The sequence below is a fragment of the Heterocephalus glaber genome, unplaced genomic scaffold (genome assembly GCF_053883595.1).
Source record: "Heterocephalus glaber isolate CG9 unplaced genomic scaffold, H.glaber_assembly_v1.0 deba00001531, whole genome shotgun sequence".
In the NCBI taxonomy this organism is placed as follows: Eukaryota; Metazoa; Chordata; class Mammalia; order Rodentia; family Bathyergidae; genus Heterocephalus; species Heterocephalus glaber.
In genome coordinates this window covers 23,615,355-23,639,172 of record NW_028258329.1, presented here as the reverse complement: position 1 = coordinate 23,639,172, position 23,818 = coordinate 23,615,355, and the positions used below count along the sequence as shown (strand labels likewise).

At 39.2% G+C, this 23,818-nt stretch overlaps 1 protein-coding gene across 2 annotated transcripts in view; it reads right to left on the bottom strand.

Moving 5' to 3' along the window:
* Positions 1-23,818, bottom strand: part of Mthfs (methenyltetrahydrofolate synthetase) — a 38,213-nt gene that overhangs the window by 6,436 nt on the left and 7,959 nt on the right. Inside the window, exon 3 of one of the 2 annotated variants that reach the window (XM_021252188.2) lies at positions 8,800-8,853. The exons of the other annotated variant lie outside the window; for it this stretch is intronic. Coding sequence (XP_021107847.1) covers positions 8,800-8,853 — 54 coding nt within the window. The remainder of the gene's footprint in view (positions 1-8,799; positions 8,854-23,818) is intronic. 2 annotated transcript variants of the gene reach the window in all.

Here is a 23,818-nt window from a genome sequence, read left to right as displayed (position 1 = left end):
AGTCACTATCTTAAATAATTACAGCACTGCATAATTCCTAAGCCTTGAGAGCTGAGCAAATGGAAGCTTCTCCTTGCCTTCCACCATTTGTTTTACCAAGGCATGAAACAGGCACTTGAAAGTCCTGCACTCTCGCTAGCTGAATATATTTAACTAAAATAAAATTACATGGTACATTATATTTCTTCTGCATGCTCTCTTCTTCCATGCCTAGGACTCACAGATCGGCTAATGTGACTCTTGTCTCACCTAGAACAAATCCTGTACATACTTCAAGTCTATGATAAAAGTATCATGTTGCTGTGAAATAACAGTGCCTGAGTTTACATAATGTCCTTTTCTGATGAGTACTGGGGCTTTTGTCACACAAGCTAGCCTTCTTATCTGCTCCAATAAGTCTTTTTATGGTGGGTAAGAAACTTGCTCTTAAATCCCTTAATACTCTCTAAAGCCTGCTAAAGCAGTGTGACAGGAAAAAGAAAGCAGAAGAAAAATTTCTAAAGGTTTGCATCTCAATCAACATTCAATGGAATCAAGTCAATAACCATTACTAATAATTCAGCATGTGCAAGGCCCTATACTGCAGAGAACAGTGACAACCCATCCCTCTAGGACCTGATGACGTGGTCAGCTAGAAACACACCTAAAAGTTGATGATAACTATACAACTAAGAAGGGACAGAGGAAGGTATATGCCACGGTAACAAGTAAAAAGAAAGAAAGCTGTATCTGCTGGGAAGGGGGTTAGGCCTGCCAAAGTGTCCCTAAGCAGATGGCTGTTGTATGAAAAATGAGCAGAAACATGAGGTCAAGAAGAGAGGTGGTGACAGCAGGTCAGGCATAAAACCAGAGCAAACCGGAGTGCAGGTTTGGGGAGCCTGGGTGTGTGCAGGGCTGGTGACTGTTCCCTCTGAGGGACTCCGAACAAAGGTAGGCAGAATGGTGGGAAGAGTCCATTTAGACCACCAAGAGAGACACCTCCAGTGACAGGGTGAGACATTTGCTTAATTGTGCAGGTGGAGCCTGTGAGTTCCTGATCATCCCCCAGGGGGAAAATGAAGGAGACACCAGGGTCATAAGGAGCCAAGCTGAATCTCCAGGAAACTGAAAACGCAGTGCATTGAGAAAGAGAATGAGTGAGCAGAATCTGAGATGCCAGGAAAAACAGGGACTAGGGTTTTTCTGCCGATTTTAAAACTCTGCAAAGAATATGCCAGTTAAACAGTTTCATTCCTCATCAAAATGTGTTTTAAAACTGCCCACCTCCCCACATCATACCAACAATGTGTAAGGAGTCCGAGAAAGCCTTCCTGGCAAAGTCCCTAGGCTGCCAACCAGCCTAGGCTCCGGACACTCACTTGTCTAGCAGGACCCCTGGGGTCCCCTGAGCTCCTCCACAGAAATGGAGCTATCCTGTATCTTACTGTACATATTTAGTAAAATTGCACAGGAATGTGCATACATGTATGCACACACGCATGCAAATAAATCCTGGTGGAGTATGAATAAGGTCTGGACACCTAGGTCAGTTTCCTGGTTTGACACTGAAACTTTTCTAAAATGTCACTATTGAGGGTTGCTGAATGAAGGATGCACTCTACTATTTTTGCAACTTACTATTTCAAAGTAAAATATTTTAAAAATCTATAGAAAAACATCTCCTACTGACCTCCAACTCAAAGGCTAAAACCAAACCAACCCCAGCCTACCCTTAATCGTGATCTTAAACTCTAAACACAATAACATATTCGCTGCTCAGCCCCACGCAGGCAACTTCCCACCCTCCCAGCCTTCGAATCTCTGCTTCTGCAATGTGGCCCTTACTCAACTCCACTCACAGACCCTTCCTTCACTTCACACCAATCCCCGGCTCTGGCTGCTCCAGGACCCAGTGAGGAGAGGGAGGCAGGTGCTGATCATACGCACCTAGAGGGTTCTTTGCCAAGCAACTATATGCTTGTGTCCTTCCCTGAGAGTGCATTTTGATAGATGGAGTCAGCAGTGTAAAGGAAGTGTACTTCAAACTGATGTCTACTTTCTAACTTGGTTCAATGCTGTCCCCAAGAGTTTCGCTGACTTCTTTGCCCTGATTTGTCTACTGGACATAATGTAGAACAAAAGGGGAGCCGGGGATTTAGCTCAGTGGTTTCATCACCTGCTGCGCAAGTGCAAAGACCCAAGTTCGATCCCCGGTACAAAAAAAAAAAGGAAGTATTTTTTTCTATTACCTGATATATTTATTGGAAAAGATTATAGATTCCTTGATCACATTTTTCAATATAGGTAGAACTGAATGATTTCTATTATTTCTCTCCAATACCACCACTGGGTCTATAAAGAGGGAGTAGAGGTCAGTCTGCTGGTGCGGTAGAGGTACTGACATTGAGGTGTACATGCCACAAGTCTCATGGGCAGTAGGAAGGACAGGACATTTCATTAGAAGTCACTTTCACATCCATCAAGTCTACATTCAACTGTTTCAAACCAGCTGTTTTTAGCTACTTTCCTCCAATTATTATTATAAACCAAGAATCTGGCATTTTATTTATAAAGAATATTTTAAACATTTATCTACCCAAACAAACTAAACAACATTTTCTTCCCTTCCATCTTCTACAGTGGACTACACGTTTTGTTCTCCATGATTTTGGTGCCTAGCTTCAATCAGTCTTTTGGAGAAAGAAAATTTTTAGAAACCAGAACAGGTGGGTTCTGGCCTCACTCCACTGACTGCATAACTTTGGACAAGTCATTTTGCAGCTAGGCCTCTCCCCACTTAGAGAAGCAAAGATTATCTTAAAGGACCTCCAAATCCTTCTATTCAGCTGGTCCCCAGCATGCTGGTGCTGATTAAAAAACTGAAAGACTCATAAATGCCAGGTGCTTACTGACAAAACCCCACTTGGAATTTGAGGAACACTGACATCTGCTGGAAATCTAAGAAACAGCCTTTGAAAACCAGTCTTGTATAGCTCATTCTGAAACTGCTAACAAGGATACATGTATCTTATGAAGTTAAATTTTTAATATTCAATTTTACTAACCTTAAGAAATTTTGAAGAAAAAAAACTTAAAAATTACTTTGGACAGTCAGGCAGTGTGGCACACACCTATAACCCCAGCTATTCAGGAGGCTGAGGCAGGAGGATGTTAAGTTTGAGACCAGTATGGGCAACTTAGAAAGACGCTATCTCAAAATAAAACTTTTCTAGAAAGGGCTGGGGATGTAACTCAGTGGTAGAGAGCTCTTGCCAACATGCCCAAGTTCCTAGGCTCAATCCCCAATATTGCCAAAAAACATACTTCAGAGCCTCTTGATTCCACTTGGAAACTTGCCTGTGCTCCTTGTTTTCCTATACAATAAAAATAATCAGCTTTAAAATATAATGGAAAGCTTCCATTAACAACAACAACAAATGTAAATTACGAATATACAGAACAGCAACCTTAAAGGAAATGTGCAAAAATAGCATGGCTAAAAGCAAAAATATTAACAAAAGAACAAAGAAATGGAGAGGATTGCCATAACTTGGAAGAAGAGGGAATACTGTAAACAAATTATTTCCTCCCATTAATCTACAAATTTGACACAACTCCAATAAAGATCTTGGTGACACCTTGAAGGCAAAACTTAACAATTATATTCAAGTTCATCTTTAAAAAAATATGTAAGGATAGTTAAGATAAATTTTCCAAAATAAGAGTAATGGGGCAGGACTCATGCTACAAAGTATTACAATACACTAAACAGCTATTTTACATTTATTTTCATCAAAATCCTATGGCACTAGTACCATTACAGGCAAAGAGATCACTGGGAAAGACCAAGACATCCAATTTACACAAGTTTAGTACATGAGAATGCTGACATACAATCCAGCGGGAAAAGGTAGATTATTCACTAACATGTTGAAACACCAAAAGTTACATCCCTATGTACATCAGCATAAATTTTTAAAGGATTCAATTTTTAATATTAAAATATAATATTAGAATAAAATAGAGATTCACATAATCTCAAGAGTAAAGAAAGATCTAAAATGAGGCCAAAGGCAAAAATCGTTCAGGGAAAAATAAAATTTTTAAACAACTCAATTCCCCCAAATAAAAACATACACAAAGAAGAAAATTTAAAAATAGAGTGGGGCTGGGGATTTAGCTCAGTGGTTCCAGTGCCTGCCCTGCAAGAGCAAGATCCCAAATTCGATGCCAGGTACCAAAAAAAATAAAAATAAAAATAAATAAATAAATAAAATTAGATAAAAACTTTTTGCAGCATACATGACAGACTAACAGTTAATATTTTAATATATGAAGAACTGTTACTGTCACTACCCAGAAAGAAAATGATTAAAACCAAAAAATAAAAATTGAGACAAAGAATACTACTTATAAAAGACAACTTTAAAAGGTTGAAAAACATACAAAAGCTTGTATTATTTTCCATAATGACATTTTAAGCATTTTGATTTTAAAAGGCAGAGAGAACATTAATATTAATAGCAGCAAGACCTTATCTCAAAAACTAAAAAAAAAAGAATTATGCTTAATTCTTCAAAACAAACCAGAGGCACTAACAAGACAAAATGATCCCTAACACTGACAATGCAAGTAGCAGGGGTCCTAAGATGCACCAAATAAATTTCTTCTGAGAATGTTTATCAAATTTGCCCATATTAGAGAGGTTTCCTGCTACAATGCACTTCCTGAGAACTTATTAAGAGGGGATATTTCTTTCTGATCAACCTCATGGAAAACTACTACAGATGAGCACTCCTAATCCAAAAATCTGAAATTAGAAATGCTTCAAAATCTGAAACTTATCATTAACATGATGCCACATGTGCAAATTCCACACCTGAACTCATGTGACAAGACATGATCAAAATTCAGGGACACTATAAAATTATTTTCAGTCTATGTACAAGGTGTGCATGAAGCATAAGTGAATTTTCCATTTAGACTTGGGACTTATCCCTGAGGGATCTCATATGTACACGCAAATATACCAAAACATGAAATATCTCAAACGTTTCTAGTCTCAAGCACTTTGAATACAGGACGCTCAACCTGTATTCACAACTAAATATTTGACTCAAACACAGCTGCCCTTCCGAGCTCTTTCCAAGCATTCCCAGGTAAAGACAGTCCTCCGCCTAGGTCCCCAGAGCACTCTGGGTTTGTTCTCATTACGATCCTTAGCACCAGAATTGAAATCACTACTTCACATGCAATAAATAACATCATCATCACTGTCACCATTACGATCATCACCATCACCTTCATCAAGCACTTGATATATAGTAGGCACTGTACTAAAAGTTTCATGCAAATTTCTTAATCTTCAAAACAAATCAGTGAAACAGATACTATTCTCATTTTCAAGTGAAGGATCAGAGCTTAGATGAAAGGGTTTGTTCTTGTCTACCAGCTAGTGTGCATCAAGTCAGTAACCAATGCAGGATCTGTCTGAAACCAAGACCTTGCCTGACCACCCTCTTCCTCCCTCTCCATGCAGCTGCCTTCCCGCCTGTGAGTTCTTGTGGCCAGAGACCACTGCCCATATTCAAAGTCGTGTTCCCAGGGCTGCACAGGGGCCTGGCACCCAACAGGTGGTCATCAGTGTAAGTCCATCCATTATTTCAATTGCTCACTTATTCGTGCAGGGTAAAGTCCACACATTCTCATGTGTTGGTAACAGGTATGTAAAGTGGACCAGTCTTTTGGGGGCACAAGATGAACACATCTATAAAAATTTAGAATCCACTGATAAGAACTGATTCTATAAGGCTAAGGACTTAGCTCAGTGGTTCCGGTGCCTGCCTCACAAGCGCAAGGTCCCAAGTTTGATTGCCAGTACCAAAAAAAAAAAAAAGACTCGATTCTATTGACCTAATTGCTTAAGTATACAAAAAAAAACCTATCAGGAGGTACTGTTATTATTTATTATTATTTATAATATTTTAAAAACATGCAATCTGAATGTCCAGCAACAGAAGACTGATTAGAGTACATCAATGCTACACAATCATTTAAAACTCTAGATCTACATGTGCTACTATGAAAAAATTCTATGGTTTATTAACAAGTAAAAAGGCAAGGTGCAGAACAGAAAGAGAACTATGATCCTATCTGTATTTTTTTTGGTATCAGGGATCGAACTCAGGACCTTGGGCTTGTGAGGCAGGAGGGGTGCCACTGAGCTAAATTCCTGGCCCTCGTATTAATTTTTTAAAAGACTCAAAAGGGCACACAAGTATGTTAACAACAGTCACCTTTGAGAATAGGCTGGAAGAGGGGAGAGACTTGTCCATTTCATACTCTTCTAAACTATTTAAATTATTTGCCAAAGGCATGTAATTTACTCTTATGAATGAATAAATGAATGGTTGTCCTACTGTTTGGAAGCCTGGTTTGTCTTTTAAATATCAATACCCTTAAATTCCATTTTTGTCATGTAAAGACTATATCCTCCTCTGAAGGATTTGGCAGCTTGTGTACAGGCAGGCCACTTCCTCATCACCAAAAAACAAACACAATATAAATCACCCTTTCACTCAGCATGCTTTCATTTTATTTGCTAAAGCTACAAAGGGTAGAGGAGAGAGGCAAGTATGACCTGGGAGCAACTAGCAGAACCTGCTTTTATTTATGGTTTTTACCAACTGAACATGGACCTAAACATAAAAAGTTAATAACTCCTCTCATAAGGAGAGATGGGAAAAGCTGATAGGTGAATGGCAGGGCAATTCTTTTACATTTCTAATTTACCACTCTCTTCAACTGTATCAGCCCTAATGAAAGACTGTCTTGCCTAAAAACACCATTTCCTACTCCAGCATGTTTATCACTTTATTCTGCCCCTGCCTCAGCAAAAGCAGAGGTGCCAAAAACATTTTAATAAAAATAGGAAGCCTATTTTTATCTATAGCCTCTTAACCCTGACACTGTTTACATTCATTTTCATATACTTAAGCAATCTTCAGTGTTCTCCTTTTAGCTAACCTTTCCAAATTTGTATTTGTAGTTGCTCTCTACTTTTATAAATTATACTAGTCTAGGAAATAATTTCAAAAGCAACTGACCTTGTCTAGAAACCTTGTCTAGAAAGAGAAGTTAACATGGGTCTGTCCCATGTTTGTAATCTCAGGACTCACCCATGCCAGCAACTCCTGAGTCAGTGCCTCCTCCTTCCTGACTTCCTGATCCACACATCCCACAGGCCACCTCCCAGGATCTCCAAGAGGCCCCAGAGGTGCATCATCTGCTCCCCAGCCCACCAAACCTGCCCTCCCTTCTGCATCTCAAGCTCATTTGAGAGCCTCACACCAGATGGCAAAGCCAGACAGGCCCTCAGCAGCCAGTCTCGAGATTCCCAGGTCTGGAGACCCTACCTTCTAATTATGGGAACTTGCTCCGTCTTCATTGCTCCCATCACTGCCTCCATCAGACACCCAGGTGATGTCCTATCCCAGTCCATCTGGCTTTACCTCACCCAGCCTGTCCTTTGCTGTGCTGCCAGGACAAGCATACATCAACAATTTCTTACTTCCCACAATTTCCCATACCACACCACCGCCTCCATCTAACTTATTTCTCCTATGAAATATAGTTTATGCAGAATAAAAACAGCCCAACATGTCTTTTATATATTCCTGTTCAAGGAGTTTCAGGTATATTGTCAGAGCTATCATCAATACCTTTTCCAACTCAATAGAAACTTGAAAGTTAGCATATCACACACATGAATTACAATTCTTTGTTGATTTCTATAATCAATTTAGGGCTGAGATGATGTTAGGCAAATTCAACAGAATAAAATCAATAGTGACTTCCAAGGGAATAAAGATTGTGTATCATAATAAATATACAAATGGATACTGAAGTTTTCTGAATGTCTCTTTATATATATTTCCATATATCATGTATGAAAAATGTCTAGTATTTCCATCCATTACAATATAGCTATTTTTTACTTGTAATCTCTTTATCTTATAGCTTATTATAACCATCAAATTCAGAAATATTTCTAAATAGTTTTAAATATAAATAAAAAGTGAAACAAACAGGGAAAAAACATCATGATGGCCATAGAAACCAACAGAAGTTTTCCAACCACATTTATGAAAGATGCCCTAATTACTAATGAACCACTAAAGCAGGTGTTTGTGGGGCATAAGTCTCTAAATCTTTATTTTTCTAGTGAAAGATGCTATCAGAACTATGAAACTTATAACTTGTCCAATCTAAAGGACATAAGTTTCAAAATATGAAGATAAAGAATCTGCACTAAACATTCTAAGCACTGAAGTTCTAAGTCCACATATTTTTAAAAATCTGTTAACTTGGAAGCATACTTCCAGTTAACAGCAATCTAGAATTAACTCAAATAACAGAATATATACTGAAGCTTTGTGGGGGGGAGTCTATGAGATAGACAGAAAGAGCTTAGCAACCCAGTTAGTAAAGATTGCTCTGCTATTTTTGATTTATGATTTTAGTGAGGCCTGGATGTTCCCTATCACATTGCAGTTTGTAGCCCAAGGTTAGCAATAACCAAGGTGTTGTATACAAAATCAAGTACCTAGCTCCTTTGAAGTAGACTAATAGGAATTTCCATTAAACAAAGGAAATTAGGAAGAAGGACTAAATATGTAATTGTTTTTGCTTTGTATTAAACTTTTTTCTCCCATTTCCATATAATAGTCAATATACAACAGTTGATTTTATGCAACTTTAAATATAATTTTACTACAGGTAGCACTCCTGGGGTTGTGGAACCACTCCCCCTTCACCCACCTGAATTTGGACAACATCCCAGGGCCCAATCTTCCTTTACTTTTCCAAGAGAAACTGAAATTTTAAAAAATAAAATTTTAAAAAAGAGACCCTGGAAATCTCTATAGCTCCAGGCCAGGGCACATGTGTGCTATATCTCATGGCCCGAACTTCAGTAACCTTTTCCCCACTGGAACCTCACTAAAGGTTTATACAGATGGATTGCATCTCATGTATGTGCTTTAATCAGAGTGGATTCTGGGATAGGCATGCGTGTATTATGCCCCTAAAATGACTCAGCACCCTGTCAGTCATTTCTGTCAAGCTTATCGAGAAACTCAATGAGAGACACCTGGGCTGGGGTCCACCTCTTTTAAAATCCAAAAGCCCGATTTATCTACGTGCTTTTTATTTTCTTGTCATCCTGACACTACTCTCCAGCTTATGCCACCCTTTCTATTTCTGTTGGCACAGACCTACCCTGAGCACACCTTCCTGCTATCTTCAATAAATGTAGCTTTTTTCACCATTGGATGCACACTTGCGATTCTTTGCTTCCCGTACACATGACCCTGTACTCTGTCAGACCCACCAAACAGTATCAACTTTATGATACTAAAAATAATCATCACTGAAGGAGCTCTGTATGAAGTTTCTCTGTGGAGCAGATGATTTTTTCATACAAGATAACTTTCTAGGTTCAAAGTGGAATATGAAAACTTGTATGTTAAGGAGTTAAGGAAAAGAAAGATTTTCTTGGTGTGAATGTAAACTGCATGTGTCGATGTGATTGTGCCAAAAGGTGCCCAGACTAAACATTATTTCTGGGTGGTCTGTGACACTGTTTCTGAATAAGATTCTGAATAAGATTAGCATTTGAATTGGGAGACCGAGTAAAGTGGATGGTATTTGATAGAAAATATTTGTCAAATCCTTGTCTACAATTTTGAACAAAAAACAAAAAAAGCATGACACATGAATTCTATCCCATTCAGGAATTCAATGAGATGTACAAAGACATCAAAAATAAAAGCATTCTGAAAATACACTATACATAAAACATACTGAAAATTTTACTTAGAGGAATATTCCACCTGACCAAGAAATTAATCAAAATACATTGTGAGGCACAAGCCCCCTCACCCAATGGACAGATCAGACTGAGGACTGGGAGTGAACTAAATGCAAGACTTAATGTTTCGGTCTTGAAGAGCAGGTGCCAGCCTCACAGCTAAGCAAGCACACCCAGGTCAATTTATCTGTGAGCAATTTCTCTCCTAGAATCCAGGTCCCTGCACCAACTTCCTTACAGTTCTGAATACTATGGGGGAGTACAATCTTCCCAGTTGTCCAGTAGGTTTTATTAGGATTTACCCCTGGGCTGCTCCTTCTGCAAACATTTTGTAGGTTTAAAGGCAAATGATTAAGCCACAAGTGGGTAACTGCCAGTACTTTTCCAATAGTGATGCCATACTTTACTATCTGCCCCTTCCCCCTTTGTTTAAGGACCTTTCATTACCTCAGTCACATCCACAGGCAAGTAGGCAATTTTGTGTACTAGTAGCTTTCCATTCAGAGTTAGGCTCTATTTTGAAAATGGACCACTTTAAGTTTCTATTTCTTACATACATAAATCAAGAATGAGGAAGATAGTACAAAAGCAGAAGCAAATAACCATGAACTAGGAAAATTTAGAACTCAGTTTAAACAACTGTTTTTATTCATATAGTAAAAAGAAAATCAAATGTCAGGAAAATAGTTTCCTAAAGAATAGGTATACATCTTTATTACTAACTTAAAACCCTGGTTTACATAGATAAAAACTAGGAAAAAAGGTACATTCATTTTCTTGTCTTTCACAGGAAGAAAAGTCAATAGATACTATTAATGACAACATTAGTGAGAATTTGAGGTTCAAAAATATTTTCATGTGCAATAGTAGAAATGAATACAAGCTATCAAGTACTACAGGGGGAGAAGGATGTAAAGAAAAATGATAAAAAAAAAAGTTTCCATAAAACAAGACAGCAAAAACAACAGAAAACTAAACAGGTATCATAAAATGCAGACAGAACTGCTCCAGTTAAAATAAAATAAAACAGACTCCCAGTTGAATACTAAAAACAAAAATCCAATTGTAAGATATTTATAAGAGGGCTGGCTCAAAAAAAATGGTGTTCAAAGTTCAAAGAACAGCACCAAGGGCATCTCCAAGCAAAAACAGAGAAATGGCAACATTGATAAAGTAGAACCCAAAACAAAAAAATTTAAATGGGAAAAGAAGGTTGGTTTATAACCATTAAAAAATTCATAGCCAACTGAGGCAGGAGGATCCCAAATACAAGGCCAGCCTGGGCTACAAAGCCAAATCATATCTCAAAATAACAATTAACAAGTCTTCCACAATGAGAAACATAGTGTTGAAACACATAGTAGAAAATATGTTAGAAACTAAGGAAATTAACGAAACCATAATGGTAGTTGGAGATTTCAACATTACTTTCTCAAATTGTTACATGTGTGTATTAATATAAAGATATTCAAGAGTTGGTTTAAATAACATCATTTATAAACTCTGGAATAAAATACACCTGAGTATACAGATCCAGATCCCACTCTGTGCTCAACGAAGAATATAGATTCAGTTTCCCAGCACTCCCAGCCCTCAGCCCCTCAGTGTTGCTGACCTCAGTTGGTAGTCACTGACCCAGTACCCAGCCTACCTGCTCCTCCTTATCGACAAAGCCATGCCTGGTTTAAAAACAACTATCTTTGGACACTCCCTTATGGAGAGGGTCTGCCATAGTTCAAGTCAATGAGATGATAGGGTTTCCACGGAAAATTCTTAAGACTGACATAGAACCACTGCCATCAGCTCCATCCTTCTTTCTCCTTGTCCACTAGTGACGTGATAGGTAGATCTGCAGCAGCCACTTTACAACTGTGAAAGAAAGGGCAAGAACACTGCAGAGAACACACTCGTGTCATCCTTGAGCTGAGAGACCAATGACAACACTCCCCTGCCACTGAAATTCTTTGTAAGGTGCATGAAAACAAATGATAAAAACACCCTTCCTCGTTTAAGCCTCTATTTCACAGGATTATTGTTTCTTCTGATCCAATTCAATTCCTAACTGAATTGCAATAATCAAAATGTATTAACCCCCAACAAAAATGTAAACAATTGGTCTCTGTAAAACATGATGCGCACTGGAATGTGCAGGACCCTGTGGGAAGGTAAGAGTACTTCTCAGAGTGACACTAGCCCATGAGGGCAAGGGAGTGTGGATAGCATTACAGGCAGCCAGAAAAGATCCAGGGAAGGACACAATGGCCAAACCCAGGGCACTGAGGCTCAACAAAGATTTCACTGGATTGGTGAGGTTATCTTGCCCAGGAGTAAAATAAATATTCACACCTCTCTAAAGAAAGCATTTGTCCTGTTTGTCCCGCTGATTTTAGAAAAGTTACAATTAATCCCGCATATCTTAAATTCCTATAGGCCCACCTTCTAAGTCAAACTTTTCTGTTTGTAACCCCATAAGTTGATCTGTACTTGCTTGAGATACAGTTATTTTGTGTTTAAAAACCCCTAGATAGAATCCCTTTGGCAATCTGTTCAGCCCCCTCCCAGGTTCACTTGCCTGGGGGCTTTTTGCTTTTGCTTTACAATAAATGTTGCTTTCTGCTTTGCTCTACAATGAATACTTTTCCTCAATCCTCTTTTGACTCTCTACCTTGTAATTCTTGCTAGGATGAGAGAAGAACGAATCAGCCAGACAGTAACAGCAACAAAATTAAGAAATGTTCAAAAAATTTTAGTAATTTATAAATAATGTTTAATATCTCAAGTCAGCAAAGCATCAAATACTATTAATATAAAATAGAAGATAATGGGACCAAAAACATTTCATGTCAAAATCGGTAACGTAAGCTTTTATTTAATAATAAGCAGGAAGTAATAGAAGTAAATGAATGAAGAGTCAGGGAACAAAAATCACAGGCGAGCAGGAAGGAAGTAGCAAAGAAATTACTTGAATGTTAGAAAAATATTAGGGATGAGATGATAAGGAAGGAAGGTAAAAGAATGGGGATGGGTGGACGCCCTACCAAGATCACAAGTCCCACTGAACACACCAAATCAGCCCACCCCCAGGCAGCAATCCACTGGACACCCCCCGCTCCTCTGTACAGCCACCTGGTTCCACACTACAAAGACGGAGAGGACACCAGACCACGGTACTGGGTCCCGCCACTCCCGACCCAGAGGAAGGGGCTGCTGGGCCACCATCCCTACTGCTGCTTCTGGAAGAGAGGTAGGGGTTCTGAGCTGCCATCTCACTGCTCCTGGTCCAGAGGAAGGGGATTCCCGGCCACCATCCCTCCCACTGCTCCCAGCCCACAGGAAAGGGCTTTGGGGCCACCATCACTACCGCTGGTCCCGGCCCCTATCCCACCTCTCCCAGCTCAGAGGAGGTAATCCACGCGGGTGCCAACAGCACACCCCCAATCCCACAGTCAAAATGAGAACACGTAAATAAGTCTCAAAACCAGACTTCCAGATCACCTACAGCAACCACAAAGGGAAAGGAGATGGAACACTCTGATACTCAACCACCTGGACCCACTGAACTGGCAACAAAAGAGGATCTGGGAAAAATGAAATCCAAAATAATTTCTCAGATAACAAGAGAAATTGTGCCCCTAGTGCAAGACATGATTAATCAATCTAGAGAGGAGCTTAGGAACATGACAGAATCCCAACATAAGAAACAAATGGAATCCATAAAACAGATGCAAATAGATTTCCAGGACATGAAAAACTCCACTGAAAGTCTATACAGCAGAATGAGCCAATGTGAGGACAGAATTTCAGATATAAAAGATAAGATTGCAATTAGTGACCAGGAAAAGAAAAATTGCTTCAAAATTATAAGGGAACATGAGAAATCAATCCAGCAGCTGCTAGATGATGCAAAGAAGAATAACATAAGACTGATTGGAGTCAATGAAGAAACAGGACAGAGTGCAGATGACATAAAAAAACTCTTCACAGAAGTAATGGCAGAAAACTTCCCAAGGAGGGGAAAACAACCTGACATACAGATAAGTGAGGCATATAGGACTCCAAATAGCCTTGATCAAAAAAAATCTACACATAGGCATATAACTGTTAAGATTCCAGAAACTCAACAGAAGAACAAAGTTCTCCAAGCAGTCAGAGAAAAGAAACAAATCACATACAAAGGAAAGCCCATCAGAATCACAGCAGACTTCTCAACACAAACCATCAAGGCAAGAAGAGCTTGGAGGGACATATTCCAAGCCCTAAAAGAAAACAGCCTCCAACCCAGATTGATGTACCCTGAAAAACTACCTTTCAAAATGGATGGAGAAATAAGATACTTTCATGACAAAGAGCACCTTAGGAACTTCGTGAATACCAAACCAGCACTCCAAAGAATTTTACACAATAGCCTAGGAACAGACATTGAGGATTTCAACCCCAGGAAGCAAAGCAGAATGAACCCATCTGGCATGACAAGAAATTAAATGGAAAGGGGGAGAACCCAACAAAAAGAAAAAGTCATGGCAATGACAAGTCAATACGTTTCAGTTATAACCATCAACATTAATGGTCTCAATTCACCAATCAAAAGAAATAGACTGGCAGAATGGGTCAAGAAGCAAAATCCAACAATATGCTGCATACAAGAAACATACTTCATTCAAAAGGAAACTCATAGACTGAAAGTTAAAGGGTGGAAAACAATACTGCATGTGACAGGAACCTGAAAAAAAGCAGGAGTAGCTATCCTCTTGGGAGATCAAGTAGATTTCAAACCAACACTAATTATGAGAGATGAAGAAGGACACTACATCCTTGTAAAGGGAAGAATCCAAGAGGAAGAGATGACAATCATAAATATCTATGCACCAAACACTAGTGCACCCAATTATATAAAACAAATACTAACAGACATGAAAAGCCATATATGCACTAACACAATTGTAGTGGGGGACCTCAACACCCCACTGTCACAAATAGATAGATCAACTAGATTAAAAATAAGTAATGAAATACTAGAACTCAATCAAACTCTTGAACAAATGAACTTAACAGATGTTTACAGAGCCTTCCACCCCACAAAATCAGAATACACATTCTTCTCAGCTGCACATGGGTCATTCTCCAAAATAGACCACATACTCACACATAGAACATGTTTAAGTAAGTGCAAAGGAATTGAAGTTATCCTCTGTACATTATCAGACCATAGTGCGATGAAATTGGAGATCCATAGCAAAAGAAACTCAAAAAATTTCATAAACACGTGGAAATTGAACAACACACTTCTGAATAACCAATGGGTCACAGAGGAAATTAAAGAAGAAATCAGACAGTTCCTTCAATTAAATGACAATGAGAATACAACATATCGGAATCTATGGGACACAATGAAAGCAGTCTTACGAGGGAAATTCATAGCAGTGAATATGCATGTTAGGAAAAGAGAACGAGCCCAATTAACCTGATGCTGAACCTCAAGCTTCTAGAAAAAGAAGAACAGGACAACGCCAGAGCTCATACAAGGGAGGAAATTATAAAGATCAGAGCAGAAATCAATGCAACGGAGACTAAGAGAATGATACAAAAAAATCAATGAAGCCAAGAGTGAGTTCTTCAAAAGAATAAACAAAATTGACAAACCCTTAGCCAACCTTATCAGAACAAGGAAAGAAAAGGCCCAAATCCATGCAATTAGGATTGAAAAGGGTGAAATTACAACAGACCCAGCAGAAATCCAGAGGATCATCAATACCTACTTCCAGAACCTATACGCCAATAAGATGGACAACACAGAAGAAATGGACAGATTCCTAGATATATATGAATTACCAAAGTTGAACGAAGAAGACCTAAAAATTCTAAACAACCCAGTATCAACCAATGAAATTGAAAACGTAATTAAAAACTTATCAACTAAGAAAAGCCCAGGCCCTGATGGCTTCACTGCTGAATTCTACAAGGCATTTAGAGAGGAACAGCTGCCACTCCTGTTTAAACTTTTCAATGAAACTGAAAGGGAAGCAATACTCCTGAATTGATTCCTGGAAGCAAGCATCACCTTGATCCCCAAAGCAGAGAAAGCCTCAACCGAAAAGGAGAACTATAGGCCAATCTCATTAATGAACACAGATGCAAAAATCCTTAATAAGATACTGGCAAACAGAATGCAGAAGACCATCAAGAAGATCATACACCCTGATCAAGTGGGATTCATCCCAGGGATGCAGGGATGGTTCAATATACACAAATCAATCAATGTCATACACTATATCAATAGAGCCAAGGACAAAAACCATATGATTATCTCCATAGACACAGAAAAAGCATTTGACAAAATCCAACATACATTTATGATAAAAACCCTACAAAAAATTGGAATAGATGGTCTCTACCTCAAACTGATAGAAGCCATCTATGAAAAACCAACAGCCAATATCATACTAAATGGTCAAAAACTAAAATCCTTCACACTAAAATCAGGAATAAGACAAGGATGTACACTATCACCACTCTTGTTCAATATAGTTCTGGAAACATTAGCCACGGCAATTAGACAAGAGAAAGAAATAAAAGGAATAAAGATAGGTAATGAAGAAGTCAAATTGTAATTATTTGCAGATGACATGATACTCTATAAAGAAGACCCCAAGAACTCCACCAAAAGTCTTCTACACTTAATAACCAAATTCAGTCAAGTAGCTGGTTACAAGGTCAACACACAAAAATCAGTAGCTTTCCTCTACACCAATGACAGACTCACTGAGAGAGAAATAGGGCAAATAATTCCTTTCATAATAGCATCCAAAAAACTGAAATACCTAGGAATCAACCTAACGAAAGAAATCAAAGACCTCTTCTCTGAAAACTATGGCACTCTGAAAAGAGAGATTGAAGATGATATCAGAAAATGGACAGACATCCCCTGCTCCTGGGTAGGAAGGATTAAGACAGTGAAAATGGCCATACTTCCAAAACTGCTATGTAGATTCAATGCAATTCCAAATGAGATCCCAGCAGCATACTTCATGGACCTTGAGAAAACAATCCAAAAATTCATTTGGAAGAAGAGATCCAGAATAGCAAAAGCAATTCTAGGTAACAGAGACATGGGAGGGGGTATCACAATCCCTAACCTGCAACTATACTACAAAGCTACTGTGAAAAAAACAGCATGGTACTGGCAAAGAAACAGACTTGAGGACCAGTGGAACAGATTAGAAGATGCAGAAACAATGCCAGACACACTCAGCCATCTCATCTTCGATAAAGGAGCCAAACACTCTCACTGGAGGAAAGATAGCCTCTTTAATAAATGGTGCTGGAAAAATTGGCTTTCGACTTGCCAAAGATTAAAACTAGACCTATATCTCTTGCCATGCACTAAACTAAAATCAAAATGGATTAAAGATCTAAATATTAAAATAGAAATGCTGAACCAGCTGGAACAGAGGTTAGGTAGAACTCTTGAAGACATCAGTGTAGGAAAAGATTTTATGAACAAAACCTCAGTTGCCCATGAACTAGCACAATCAACAAGTGGGATCTCTTCTTATTAAAAAGCTTCTGCAGAGCAAGATAAACCACCAGCACTGTGAACAGACAACCCACAATGTGAGAAAATATCTTCACCTGCTTTTCCTCAGACAAAGGTCTACAATCTCAAATCTATAAAGAACTTAAAAAAGATCAGACCTCCCAAATTTAAAGACCCAATCTGAAAATAGGCATCTGAGATGAACAGACATTTCTCAAAGAAGTAGAAATAGCAAATAAATACAGGAAAAAACGTTCAACATCACTGGTCATTAGAGAGATGCAAATGAAAACAAGGCTGAGATTCCACCTCACTCCATAAAGACTGGCTGCTATCATGAAATCAACCAATAACAAATGCTGGCGGGGCTGTGGGGAAAGAGGAACCCTGCTCCACTGCTGGTGGGAGTGTAGACTGGTGCAACCACTGTGGAAATCAGTATGGAGATACAAAGAACTAGCACTGGAAGTCCCATTTGACCCTGCTATTCCACTGCTGGGGATCTTCCCCAAAGAATTAAAAGAATCATACCACAGTGATATATGTGCGCCCATGTTCATAGCAGCACAGTTTGTGATAGCTAAAACTTGGAAGCAGCCCAAATCCCCATCAACTGGAGACTGGATCAAGAAAATGTGGTTTTTTTCTAAAATGGAATACTACTCAGCCATAAAAAATGAGAAATTAGAGACATTTATAGCTAAGTAGATGCACATTGAGGCAATACTCTTAAGTGAAATAAATAGGACACACATGTATAAATACCGAATAGTTTCTCTGGTGTGAGAAACTGAAAGTGTAAATAAGGACTAAAATGTATAATAGGTAATGTGAAATAGGAAGAAAAGGGGCAAAAGGGAAGGAAGTGGGAGGGATAGGGGAAAGGATAGAAGGGAATGGGATTAATATGGGAAAATGGAAAAATAGGAACAAAATCTTTGTAAACAGGGAGGAATGGAGGGGTTGAAGGGAGGGCTGGGCAGGGATGAAAAATAAAAACCAAGAGAGATTATGTAAAGGTGCAAATTTCCAATGATGAATGTCATTATATTGTATACCTAAAATGTACCAATGGTTAGAATGAATAATCGATAATGAACGCAAAATAGGAAGAAAAGGTCCAAAGGGGTAGGGGTAGTGGGAGGCACAGGGGAAAGGAAAGAAGGGAAAAGAAAAATGATGAGAAATGGAAAAAATGGAAATAAAGTCTTTGTAAATAGGGAAGGGTGGAGGGGGTGAAGGGAGGGCTAGGAATGGGGAAAAAATAAGAACCAAGATGCATTACATAAAGGTACAATTCCCAATGAGAAATGTAATTGTGTTGTATACCTAAAATGTACCAATAAAAGAGTTTAACATAAAAAAAAAAAAAGAATGGAGATGAAGAGGAGAAAGAAAAGATAAAGACTGCACTGCAGCACTGGAGAGGGATAGGAAGGAAAGATTAAGTGTGGGGGGGACAGTCCTCAGTTTCCTGTCCTGACTAGAGCTCAAAGTCTAAGCATGTCCCTAGGCCCTACTTCCGCACCCCACCCCAACCTCCTCCAATGTCACCCTGTCAGTACAGAGGCCCCTACTCCCTCTGCCCACTCATGGTCCACCCAGCCCCTAGCTGCCCCACTCGGAAGGCAGGAAGAACTCAGCTAAGCAAACTCCAGAGATCTTAGCCTGGAGTCAGAGTGCACAAAGCCACGTGTCACCAGCCTAGATCAGTTACCAATTACAAAGTTTTAGGAATATAATATAACCATAATTATCAGAGCCTGTATTTATGACAACTCATTTACTTTAAAAAACCAAAATCACTCAAAGTTACAAAAGTACAAGTGTGAAATTCCGCTAGTGACCAATTTCCACATTGTCCCCTTTTCACTACCTCTTTGGAACAATCAATTAGTATGGATATTCTCAGACAAGGAAAACTATTAACCCCACACTTAAAGCTAATTGTAAGAAAAAATACAACCAAAAACAGCACTTTTAAGCTCAAGGAAATTGTACAATATTTAAGTATCAGTTTGAAATGCTTAACTTTAAAAAAGGGAAAGAAAGAAAATCACATGCTGGCTTCAAGTGCTATTAAAAATTAAAACCTAAAACTAGATTTAAGTCAATGAGATGTTAGAGTTCAATAAAACTGAACAGAAATTCTGCAGCTCAATAAAAATAAATATCTGAACTAAAAGAGCATTTTTATTTGGTTGTGTGTTTGTGTATGTGTGTTTGAGAGTTACTGGAAACTAAACCCAGGGAATTCCCACTGAGCTATGTCACCAGTCCTGTGCTTTTTTTTTTTTGGTATGAGGGATCAAACTGAGGACTGTGCTTGCCGGGCAGGAGCTGTGCCACTAAGGTACATCCCCCACCCAGTCCTATGCATTTTTGTCTCTTTTTTGTTGTATTAGTTTTGGTTTAGAGACATGGTCTCACTAACCTGCTAAGTTGCCAAGGCTGGGCTATAACTTGCGATTCTCCTGCCTCAGCCTCCCTAAATACTGGGATTACAAGCCTGTACCATCACACCCCACTAACACAGCATTTTTATACTTTATTTTCTATAGAAGTCATTAAGTATGCTACACTGGGAAAATCTCATTTTTCTGATCTAATTCTATAACCAGGTATGACTGTGCCCCCCCCCCACACACACACCCTGTGGTACAGCAGGGGCCACACCTCTCGTGCCTGAGAAGGAATGCCTGTTCCCCTCAGAATACATCCTTCCAAAGCCCCGGAGCCTACTTAACTCAGTGAAGCCCAAGCTGGCTGAGCACAGGGTCATAAGGCCACCCAGGAGTAGGTAGTGCACACTGAAGGGACAGAGAAAAAAGCAGCCACAGAGACAAGACACAGCACTAGGACCTCCAAAGTTGCTCAACCCCACTGGGAGGCCTCCTGGATCCAGACTCCAGCTGCAGGGACAGAACGTGGCCCACAGCCAAAGTGATCTGCGTCTCAATTTCCCTGCTGCCACTCAGGAGCTGCATGACCATGGGCAAGGTACTGCACTTGAGTCTCTTTTGCTTTGTAAAATGGAGGAGCAGGGAATTAACAGTACCCACACCAGTGCAGGGTAGAGAAAGAAGTAAATGAGGAAAAGTAATGTGGGGTTTCACTTGTGTGTTTGTTTTTCTCCATTTGTTCTCATCAAAATTAACACATGAAGGAAACATGCCATTTATCCCACTGTTGCATGTGCCCACTGACAGGCCCTGAAGAGATGCATGCCTTTTGAATGAACAGGCTTAAACCAGTGGCTTCAAATATTTTGGAAACTACTGCAAGAAAAACATGATCCACTTCATACTGACAACACACATGCATACACATGCACAAACCCCTAACTAAATGTGTCTTTTGTATCTCTTTCTTGTTTTGTTAATGCTCCTGAACTGAATTAAAAAGCCAGTAAGTCATGGCTTAAAATCTGAAAACAAGTGGTCCAGACAATCTAATAAACTAATTTATCCCAGGATGTCTTACAAATGATTCTGGCTACCTGTATCACTACACTCAAAGGACACTTCAAATTTTTACAGCAGATTTCATTGCTTTAATCTAAAGTAATGAGATGAGTAGTAAGAAAAATATTTTTTTGTCTCTGCTCAGTTTCTACCTCAAGCTTGCCACCTACATCATTCAACAGAAAGGAGCCCTGCCCTCATCCATGGGGATACATTCAAAGCCCTTAGGCGGATGTGAAATCTCAGTATGAAATCCAGCATATACTATGTTTTTTTCTTATACACAAGTATCTATAGTAAGATTTAATCTATAAATCAGAAACAATAATAACAATGTAAGATATATAACAATATAAGATATATGTGTGAGTGCTATACAATATATTATAAGCAAAGTTATGTGAACGTCATCTCTCAGAAAATTTTGTTGTACTATAGATCTCAGCAACTTCAGTAGTTTTGTTTCTTCTCTTTCCCTATTAGGATGAGACTTTTCCCTGTTTCACCTAAAGGAAGCGCTTTACAACTTCTCTTTGGTATATGTGAATTGCCAGAGTCATTACTTGCATGCTCTGGGGCCAGTATTAAGTAAAACACAGACTATAAGCACTGTGACACTACAACAGTCAATTTGATGACAGATTCAGCTTTTACATAACAACCAGGTAGCGCAGACAGCTTGGATATACTGGACAAAGAAATGACATAGGTCCTAGGCAGGACACAGCTTAATGGCATGGGTGTATCATACCACTCAGAATGGCACACAATTTAAAACATAGGAATTGTTTATTTCTAGAAACTTTCTTTTAATGTTTTCAGACCACAGTTGACCAAGGGTGACCGAAACCACAGAAAATAAAAGTAATAATGGGAAAACTACTAAATTAGCGGATTCTGCTCACTTACTCCTGAAAATCTACTTTTACAGATAATTGGCATACTAAAGCACAGAATAAAGAGTAAGGATAGATTATGTGCTATTTGTGTTTCTTTGCAGCTACTATCAGTAATTCATTCAACATAAAATTATTAGGCATATACTTCAGTTTTAGTCAGTTTTTGCTACTGTAACAAAATACCTAAGATACTTAACTTAGAAAGATGAAAAGTTTATCTTAGCTCACAACTTTGGAGGTTTCAGTCTATGGTCAGGAAGACCCATTGCCTTCAGGCTTGCAGTGAGGCAGCATGTCATGACAGAGCAAAGTTGTTCACCTCAGGATGGAGACGCTGGAATAGACTAAAGAGAGAGAGGGACAGGAAAGAGAAAGGAAGGAGAAGGTCCAATGTTCTGACAAGGACATGCCCCCAGTGACTTCCCACTGGGCCTCACTCTTCACAGGTTCCACCACCTCCAAGTAGGCCCCACAGGCTGAGGATCAGGCCTCCAACACATGAGCCTTTGAAGAACATGCAAGATCCAAGCCATAGCACATAAAAAGGATGTACAGTGAACCCTTGACTTACAAACTCGATCAGTTCCAAGGGCTGGTTGTAACTTAGTCAATACAGCTGAGATGTGGATGTTTACCTGGGTACACACTATAGACAGCAAGAGGCAGATGAATCTTCTACTAGCTTAATTAACCCAAGTTATTCATATGTCAAGCCGGTTCTAACTTGAGGGTCTACTGTATAAGCTAGTAAAGATAAAAGAGGAACTCATATCCATTAAGGTACTGTGTAGAGCCCAAGCTCACCAATGAAAACACTCGAAGGCTATTTCCATGCTTCTGGGGCAGGAGGATCACCAGGAGAGAGTGACATGAAGGCATGACTTACTACAGACTTACTTAAAAACCTCTGATAAAGTGGTCTAAAGTGGTGGGCTCCTTGGGCCAGGGATTTAGCTCAGTGGTTCTGCCACCTGCCTCAAAAGCGCAAGGTCCTAAGTTCAATCCCCAGTAACGGGAAAAAAAAAATTAAAAAGTGGTGGGCTCCTAACCTAAGCAAGTACTAAAGTAAAAAAAAAAAATCTTTTAACACACATATATGCAACTTAACACAAGTATAATGAGGGACCCTAACCTAGGGAGAAGTATAGAGGATGAAGCAGACCCTGAGAACCCTTCTGCAGAAAGAGGCACTGACCTTGAGCCTTAAGAACAATCAAGATTCTAACAGAGAGAAAAAAGACAGCACTCAGGTTGAGGGTAGCTGGTGAGCAAAGGCAGAGGGACCTATCCCCAAAAAGGGAAAGGTTCACAAACACCTCTTTTCCTCTTTCCTGTATCTTGCTACAGAATCAAGACTTATTTTCTAGTCAAGGAAGGAAGTCTTCAAGCATGTGGTAATGCAAGCCATCTGAGTTAAGGTTACTTTGGCAAACATGACTGGAGAAGTGTGACCACTTAGGCCTAAGCCAGGTAGGCCTATTCTATGTCCTTGGCCATAAGTGATTTAATTTGGCAGTGGCCACTTGGGTCAATGAGAGCTAGGATCAGGATTTTATTGGGGCTGTTAGAAAATAGGCTTACTCTTTCCTGCTGAAATTGCTACCAGTAAAGATACTGATGAAGCCAGTGCTGTCATGGGCCATTACGTGGCACCAGAACATGAAGCCAACACAGACAGAAGCAGACTCAGAAAACGATGGATTGGCTCCTAATGACTCTAATCCAACCATACCTCAATCTCACTCTTCTGTGGATTCTGCAGTTTCTGGCCCAATAAAGTTCCATTTTTGCTTAAGCCATGTTGAATCAGATTATATACTCTCAATGAAAAGGTTCCTGTCTAATCTTATTGCCCATACACTCCTCACTTTGAAGACAAATTCAGTAAAGAAACAGCCCTTCAATTTCATTTACCCATTGGTTTATTTCTCTGCATACACAAAATAAGAATAATGTATACGAAATCCTGCCCAGGAACTTCTAATTGCAACTGAGGACACTAAAAGTCATTCTTTTCTAAACTGAGAGAGCATTAGCAAGCCAGAAAGATAAACAGACTACAAAAGCTTCA